At 48.9% G+C, this 9,067-nt stretch overlaps 1 protein-coding gene across 1 annotated transcript in view; it reads left to right on the top strand.

Annotated features, from left to right (window-relative positions):
• The window catches only part of LOC102251270, a 19,370-nt gene extending 14,737 nt beyond the window's left edge, over positions 1-4,633 (top strand). The window contains exons 13-15 of the mRNA XM_014550688.1: positions 509-572; positions 3,341-3,420; positions 4,533-4,633. Coding sequence (XP_014406174.1) covers positions 509-572; positions 3,341-3,420; positions 4,533-4,565 — 177 coding nt within the window. The 3' untranslated portion in view covers positions 4,566-4,633. The remainder of the gene's footprint in view (positions 1-508; positions 573-3,340; positions 3,421-4,532) is intronic.
• The last annotated feature ends 4,434 nt before the right edge of the window (positions 4,634-9,067 follow it).

Below are 9,067 nucleotides of genomic sequence, written 5' to 3'. Positions count from 1 at the left end.
GAAGGAAGGGAGGGAGGGAGGGAGGGAGGGAGGAAGGAAGGAAGGAAGGAAGGAAGGAAGGAAGGAAGGAAGGAAGAAGGGGGTCTATTTCTAATCTGTCCAAATGGGTTGGGGCAGCCCTGACCAAGACCCCTGAACATCCCTGGTGACAGGAGATCTGCTTTCTCAATGAGACAGTTCCTGTCCCGTCATTAGGCAGCTATCAAAACTGGACTCAGAGTGGGCCCCTGTGAAGCTCTGGCCCTGGGGGTCTCCTTCTCCCTGGGCTGCCCTGAAGCAGTAAGACCATCGCTGAGACAGGCGGTGAAGGCTACTTTTACTGGCCCCTCAACTTTCCCCGGTCCTTTCACTAATCTGTTCACCTGGCTCCAATGACCTTAAGAAGCGGGGTCCCCAGGACTACTCCTGATCTCCTGTGGGTACCTATCCCCTGGGGTCCCCCGCTCCAGAGGTCACAACCTGCTGACCCAGCCGAAGTGACCTTCCAGCCCTCTTTCACCTGTTGCAGGAAGAACGTCTGAAGGCCGTCGTCTCGGAGCTTCTGAGGAGGATGTTTTTGCCCCATCACAACGGTAAGCCCCACTGGGTTTCCCCTCGTGCCCACATACCACACAGCTTGGAGAAACAGCAACAGTGTCCAAAGCTCTGCACGTACAGCTGACTTCTGTCTTGTTCCCTGGGGTTGGTTAAGAATCGCCCACACACGAGGCAAAAGGAGGCGGCACAGAAACCCTGAACTCTGGGGTGTGGTGGATGAGGAGGGTGGGGCAGGGGCCATGTGTGCCCTCCTGTTCTTCGCCCAGGCAGTACAGTGATAGGAACTCAGACACGGGGCGACTAGCCAGGAAGGGCTTCCTGGGGGAGGTAGGGGTTAGCATGGAAAGTGAAAACAGGAAGGCCCAGCAGAGGTGGTGGAGCCCACAGCTCACAACGCCAACGCCTGCAGGACCCAGGTAGGTAACATACCCAAAGGAAGCAACTCAGGTGGGGCCCAGGCAAACATGCCCCCCTTAAGTGGGAAGCTAACTTAAGAGCCTAGTCAGGTGCCTCTGCCTCATAGAACTCATGGGTTTTCTCGCCTCCCCTGATGCAGTCTGTGGAACCATTGTCCATCCACCCACATGATTATTTGGTCAGCGCATGTGTCCCCAAACACAGAGGTGATCACTCATCTCTGAGAAATTACCTGGCGCAGCCTCCTTGTCTTTCAGATAGGCCCAGAGAAGTTTATTGACTTAACCAAGGTCACCCAGCAAGTCTCTGGCAGAGCTGAGCCCAGAACCCTGGCTTCTTGCTTCCCTAACAGGGGCTTTTCTCTGAGTTCCAACTCAAGGACTCATGTTGGGACTGCAGAGTGAGGCTAGAGGAGCAGGCAGCGGCTCAAATGCTAGCCAGGCTGAAGAATTTGGCATCTATTCTAAGGCCCATGGTAGCCAGGGAAGGTTCTGGGCATGAAGTGAGCAATTTTGTGTTCAAGAAGGAGGTGGGGAAGGATAGTGACGCAAGGTCCAACAAGGCAGTCAGAGAGAGTGCAGGTAGGCAAGGATGTAACCTGACCTGGGATGAGGCAAAAGATGAAGGAGAAAGCCCCACCCCCACCCCCACTTTGCTAGTACCTATCCCAGGGAGCTCATTCAACAAGTGTATCTTAGATCCTGGCCAATAGGAAAGGTGGTGTCCCTCAACAGATAACTGGATAACGAAGATGCAACACACACACACACACACACACACACTCACACACACACACACACACATTACTCGGCCATAAAAAAAAGAATGAAATCTTGCCATTTGAGACAACATGAATGGAGTTACAGGGGATTATGCTAAGTGAAGTAAGTCAGAGAAAGACAAATACTGTATGTTTTCACTTACATGTGGAATATTACAAAAAGCAAATAAACAATACAGAGACAGACTCATAGATACAGAGAACAAACTGATGGATGCCAGGTAAGGGGGCAGACTGTAATGGGAGAAAATGGTGAAGAGGATTAAGAGAGGCAAACTTCCAGTTATAAAATAAATAATTCATGGGAGTGTAAAGTACAGCATAGGGAATATAGTCAATAATACTATAATAACTTTGTATAGTAACAGATGGGTACTAGACTTATGGTGATCACTTCTTAATGTCAAATCATTATGTATACACATGGAACTAATATAATATTATGTGGCAACTATATTTTAATTTTTAAAAAAGATCAGAGGATAGATGGAAGACCAGAGGTACTGTCCCTGTTCCTCTATCCCAACCCCCACCTAACTGGACCAAATACCACATTAGGCCAGCAAGAGGGTATGAGGCCCTCCCCTGAGCCCCGAGTGTTGATGGGTGGATGAGGTGGGATGAGGGCTGGTCAGTGCAGAGGACAGGGAAAAAGGGTTTGCCAAAACTCAGTGTGCCAAAACTCAGTGTGCCAAAAATGATGAATTCATTCAAATTCAATCTGAAAACTGACCATATTCAAGTTCACCACATTTACGAATTCACCAAAAACTTGCTTGAAGAACTATTTTTTATATATTTAATAATTCAGTATATTCATGAATATTTACCTTCTTTGATATATTCAATGAATATTTTCTTTTTCACTTATTGTGTGTGTGTTAATCCTCACCTGAGGATATTCTTTCCATTGATTTTTAAAGAGAGAGTGGAAGGGAGGGAGGGAAAGTGAGAGAGGGAGAGAGACAGAGAGTGGGGAGGAGAGAGAAACATCACTGTGAGAGAGATACATCAGTTGTTGCCTTCTACACATGCCCTGATTGGGTCCAACACTCTAACCACTTAGAAACACCAGCCAGGGCTTCAATGGATATTTTCTTATTAATATGATCAAATGTCTAGTGTTTTAAAGTTAAGTTTTCAATTTATACTGACTTTTTTCTAATCCTTTTCTGAGACATTTCCTGTTTCTACCAAGGTTTTAGCATTTTTCAGGCATGTATAGCATTTTCAACCATTTCTCACAATTAAACGAGAATAATAAAATTCATTGATACAGTCATAAGAAGACTCCAACATATTGAACATTCCTTAAAATCATGCTAAGAAGAATAACTTTGTAAGAAGGCTTTCATAGTTACTGAATATGTTTGAGAGAAGTTCCTTTAAAACAGGACTTTAATAACTGGGCGGGCATTAGAGAGACCTGGCTTTGTGGAGGGGCTGCCTGAAGGGGATGGAGATGATGCTCCCTGGGGAAGGAAAGGGGCACATCCAGGACCATCCCTGCTCTGGGCATTGGAGCAGCCAGGGGTCAGCTGGCCTGGCCCACACTGCCCCTGCCTACACACAGGACCCTGAGCTCCTTGTCCATCCCATTCACAGAGCTGCTCAGTGAACAACACCTCCCGCTGCCCCGCATCAAGGGCCTCTCCTTCAACAAGGCCCGAGTGGAGCTCTCTGAGGTAAATGCTGGGTAAAGAAGCTTCTGGAGACACAGTGGGAAGTCAGAGCTAGAAGGGCCTTAGCATCGCCTTGGTCCCTGTCCTGCTGAGGCAGAAGCTGAGGCCTGGGCATGGGAGGCACCACATGTGGCAAGCCCTTCACCTTCCTTAACTCACCATCTCCTCACAGCCAACCTGGGGGTGATGCCCCCTTTACAGATGAGAAAACGGAGGCTCCGAGGGGCTACACGAATCCCTCAGGGAGCCAGACCTTAGGCTCACTGAGAGGTTCAATGCCTTACACAGGTGGTCGTCACAATTAGTTCCATGAAGTTGATGCTGTGACTTGTTCCATTTTACAAACAAGCGAATTAGGGCACCGAGAGGCAAAGTCATGGCACAGCCACAGCCGCTGTCTCACAACAGAGCCAGACCTGTAGAGGCAAAGGGATGGACGGTGGGTTGGGCTCATTGGCTCACTCATCGATTCACTTCTAAGCCGCCTCGCACATTGTGCAAGGTGCACACTGCAGGTTGTATCACCACTCCTCCTGTAGTCTCCATGAGTGGCGCCACCTATAGGTGGGCGGTGCTCAAGCTGTGCATCCTTCCCTGGCTTCCCTGTCACTCATTCATTCACTACCACTCATGCAGCCAGGCAATATGTGTCCCTGGCTGCTCTGTGCCTAGCCCTATGCTGAGTGATGCTGGGACAAAGTGGTGAGTTAGACCCAGTCCCTGAACCCCCAGAAGCTCCCATTCTAGTGGGGAAGAAGGTGCAGGCAGGAGCACTTGGATTCCAGCAGCCTGGGCGGGCCCAGCAGAGGTCTGGGCACTGTGGGTGGGAGCATGTGGAAGGCTCTAGCCCGGTGACAGATCCACCTCAGGGTGACCTGGCAGGATGAACCCCAATGCATCAGGAACCAGTCTGTTCCTTCCCTCGCTGACATTTCCAAGACCCTCCTTGCCCTCCACTAATCCCCTTATCCAGTCAGTCCCTGGCTCTGTCTTCTTGCCACGGGGGAATGGTGTGTTCTTAGGACCCACACAACCCCGCCAGGAGAGGCAGACACAGCCTCGGGGAGAGCTGGTTTATAGGATGGATGTCCACGTAGCTCTGCTTCTACCCACAGGATTACATGCTGCTGACCATTCCAGAGGAATAGGTTCTTACCGAGGACCCCTCCATCCAGCCACAAGTGCTCCAGACCCTTGAGACTCCAAGAATGGCAACAGTCACAGTGGAAAGTCTGGGTTGCAATAAAGATGACTTGCTTGAGAAAGAGTCTGGTTCTGAGTTTGCCAAGAGGTTCTGGAAGGTGGCAAGGCCATCTTGAAATGTTCAAAGAAAGGGTTTTCTCCCTGATAGTTCCTGCTTCCCCTGGCCCCTCAGAGAATATTATGAATTCCGTGCTCGGTTTCTCGGAGAAGGGAGGGTTCCTCAGAAAATGGACCAAGAGCCTGAGTTTCCCAAGTCCAGGCCCTGAGAGGGTAGGGTATAGAAAGACACACGGAAAATCTACATGCACAGGAGAGGTCCCCTAGTCAAGATAAAAGAAAGAAGCAGGGAGGAGAAGTTTTGGGGTCCCTGAGAAAATAAGCTCAAAGATATTTGGGAGGCCTTGAGTATGGAGGAAAGGGGCAAAGGAAAGCAGCCAGACCACCCAAGAGGGAAGCTGGGCCCAGGTGAGTGACTGTGAGACGCCGCACCTCACAGCTGCACCTCGGAGCTTCCCTGGCCCTGCAGAGTGTGGCAGGCAGCAGTGGAGTTCTCATGTGCCCAACAGCAGTGCCTGAGCCCTCCCCCCTCACCAACCTCCCAATCCTATGCAGCCTCGGCAGGGCAGGGCTGTGAGCAGAGAAGGGCAGGGAACCAGAGGGCTTTGCAGTCAGATGAAAGCAGCCCCATGGTTGCCAAGTGTGGGGAGATGGCAAAGCTTGGAGAGATAGGCACCAGCCAAAGCCGATAATAAGGTAGGCCTGGCCCCAGAAAAAGGCGGGTGAGGAGAAACAGGATTGTCATAAAATGCCCACCACAGAGAGAATGGGGGCTTAGGATGGACTCTGCCCTGGGAATGAACTAGTGTCCGGCTCCCTCGGTAACCCCAGCTGGCCTCGGGAAGATGGAGGAGTTACAGGCGAAGCCCTCCTAAGCGCCAATTTTCCACCATGGAGCCCAAACCATGGAGGGACACCCAAGGATTGGTGCAGAGTCCCTGTCCTGTAGTAGGAGGTTGGCGTCCAGAGTAAACCATGCTGTAGGTTCACTACTTGCCTCAGGACCTGTTTTTTAAATATGAACCACAGGCCCAGCATTGAGGAAAAAATATCCCCAACCAGCAGCCCCCAAGGGGTCTCTGAGCTAGAGGGTAGGACAGCCCTGCACGTTGGTCTTGCAAAGTCTCCCAGCCCTTGGTGTGTATATGAGACACACCTAAGATAAACTAAGGCTGGGAGACACTTTTCCAGGGGAGAGCTGAATGCCACCCCAAGCCCAGAATTTCCCCACCTGTGTGTGAGCACAGTGCCTGGCCCATGGTAGAAATGATCGAATGCTGTTTCCTCAGGGCCGTGAGGAAAGCTGGGCAGGCCCTGGCTCACTGTCCAGGCAGGAGAGAACCTCTGCTCCGGCCAGGGGGGCCCTCACTCCCCGCATGACTCTAACAAGTGCATCTCACTCTGCAGTCTGACTTTGAGACTCCGGGTTGCATTGGGTGGTGCCTGACAGGGTGTGCAGTGGCCCCATTGCCAGGCCGGGTAGCCAACTAGCAGCAATGTGTAGCCCGTGAATGGCAAACCAGCAGGAGGTGCTCAAAGAGAAGCAGCAAAAAGGAAGTGCCCATCAGCCACTTCCCCTTCTGGGAACGAATGAAAAGCACCTCTTGGCCCACACATACTCCACTTTGACTTCCAAAGCAGAATCCACAGACCTAACACTGAATGTGGACATCAGTGGAACAACCTGGTAAAAAGGGAACAAATCCTACACACAGACATCTGCAAACATGTCTTAAATTCTTGGCCTTTTCAAACCTCTTAAACATCTATAACAAGGTATATACACATGCATAGGTGTAGTAGAATGTATCACACTCTATCCCCCACTGAAAATATAAACTTCAGAGCAAGGTTAAAATGTCTCTATATCTGCCTTCTTTCTGGTAAAAGCATTGGGAAGGATATGTTTTGAGGGTAAAGAAGCATACAAAAAACATCATATTTTCTTGTTGTAAACAAGGTGTAATAGTTGCCAAAATCTAGGTACACCATATTGATAAGGAAATGGTATTGAATCTGAGAGAAAGGTGCAAAACAATTGAAAATACCTGACCCAATGGTAAGTGATATTAATGATGATGACAGTAAATTATGGAATACTCACATATGCCAAATATATGCTAATTGCTTTAATCATCATGACAACCCTATGATAGGGACAGTATTATCTATACTTTATGGATGAGGAAACTAATCCAGAGAAAATTATTAGATAATGTCCCAAGGCACCACACACTGAACCAAGATTTACACACACATCTATCTGGCCTCAAACCCTGCCCACAGGAACTCTGCCTTCCCCAAAACACTGATTCATCACCTTTAATAAAACACAAGGGTCATTAAAAATCTCATGAGAGAAAGATAAATATCACATGATCTCACTCATTTGTGGAATATAATGAACAGCATAAACTGATGAACAAAAATAGAACCAGAGTCATAGAAGCATCAAACGGACCGTCCAACCTATGAGGGAAGGCAGGGGGTAAGGGGGTAAAAGATCAACCAAAGGACTTGTATGCATGCATATGAGCATAACCAATGGATACAGATGGGGGGAGGAGGGGAGGGCATGTGCTGGGGGATGGCCAGGGAGAGGTCAATGGGGGGGGGAAGGAGACTTATGTAATACTTTAAACAATAAAGAATTTAAATTTTTAAAAAATCTCATGAGAGATATGTACCCTTAGAAATAAAAATTAACCCAACTTTTACACCAACTCCAGAGAATTCAGGAACACAGATTTATTTGCTGTGAGAGGCCCTGTGAACTCCCAATACCAACAAAGATCTGAGATTGATTACACCAGAGAAGGAAACCAAGGCAGGAGTCTGAAAAGACTGCTGAGGGACCTAGAGAGTCACAGACAAGCATGTACACAGATAAAGTACAAATGCATACACACGTGTGTATTTCACACACACACACACACACACACACACACACACACACAAACACAAACAAGGAAAGGTCAAAATTCTGATGCCTCTGTCACCAGGACACCCCGGCTCAGCTGGGCTACGGTGACACCTTCACCCAGAGGCAATTAAGAATTGGTATCTGCGTTATCACCAGCAACTGTGATCCAGCCAAGCCTTGGCCAGCCTTGAAAGGACCCTCCCTTTCAAGAGTCAGCAGTCAAATCACTTAGCACTTAGGGCTTGACAACAAGGGAGCCCCAGTGCTCAGCCTGCTAACCCACCTTCTGAGAAACCGCTCATGTGGGTCCTGGATTAGCAGAAGTCAATGGCTGCCCCACCTCCTAGGGTTGAGGGAAAGAAAAAGAACAAGGAACCAGGAAGCCCCAAGGGGCCTTCAAAGGCTACATCCCGGATGTGCCCCTCCCCAGGCCTGGAGTAGGGTTCATTCCTTGGGTCCAGAGAAACCATTAGCAACCATTAGCAAAATCAAGGGCCACACCCACTAATGGGTGTCACAAATTTCAACTAAAGGGTCATTCACTTTCTCTCAAATGTCCAAGAAAAATAAGATCCAGGACAGTTGGGTTTTGTCCTCCTTATCATCACGTGTAAAACCCATGGTTCTAGTCTCTGGGAAAAGGTCAACTATTGTTTGTTCTATGCATCTGACATTTCAGCAAATCCCAAAATGGGGCCTTTGGCAACCAGAACTACACGTGACGTCCACAGTTTGAGAACCACAGTGGGGTTGGCAAGGGCCAGGCAGCACACATGCTGAGCCTGCTTGAAGGCAGGAACCCAAACCAATGCCCCCACTTCAAGTGAGCAGAAGCAGACATTAGCCACGCTCTCTGTCAAAATCATCTCCCTCTCCCACACTCTTGCTTTGTAAAGCTGTGATACACCACACAGCAAGATGGTGACAGGATGCACAAAATCACAAAGATCCTGGTGGTAGGAACTGAACAGATGACTGAGAACAACCTCTTAAATAGGGGAAAGCCTGAGGCCCAGAGAATGGGCTCTAGAATTTTGGGAGCCATTAAATAAAGAACAGGTGAGAGGAAGCCTCACATAGAGACTGAAATTTCTAAAATAGAAATGGAAGGACAGCAGACGTCTGAAAACATTTCACTCTCATCCCAGAGGCACTCTGGGAAAGGAACGGGGGCTGAGGAATTTATGGAACAGCCATGCTTACAATCCCCAGGCCTGCATTCAGGCTCTCGCCCACTTCAGACACTGTGTACTTTCCAATCCTCCTGCATCCATCACTTTATTCCTAAATCTTTGTATGTTTGGATACTTCCTATCGCACGCACCTGATATAAAATGTCCACAGAGAGATACCCTGTCCAAAGTGACCCCATGCCCTCTCCCTCAGGTCCCCACCCTTCAATTGGTCACTCAATGATGAGTGCCAACCTTGGACAGGGCACAGCACTGGCACCTTTACTAAAGGGCT

The sequence above is a fragment of the Myotis brandtii genome, unplaced genomic scaffold (assembly GCF_000412655.1).
Source record: "Myotis brandtii unplaced genomic scaffold, ASM41265v1 scaffold61, whole genome shotgun sequence".
Classification (NCBI taxonomy): domain Eukaryota; kingdom Metazoa; phylum Chordata; class Mammalia; order Chiroptera; family Vespertilionidae; genus Myotis; species Myotis brandtii.
This window is presented reverse-complemented; position numbering and strand designations above follow the sequence as displayed.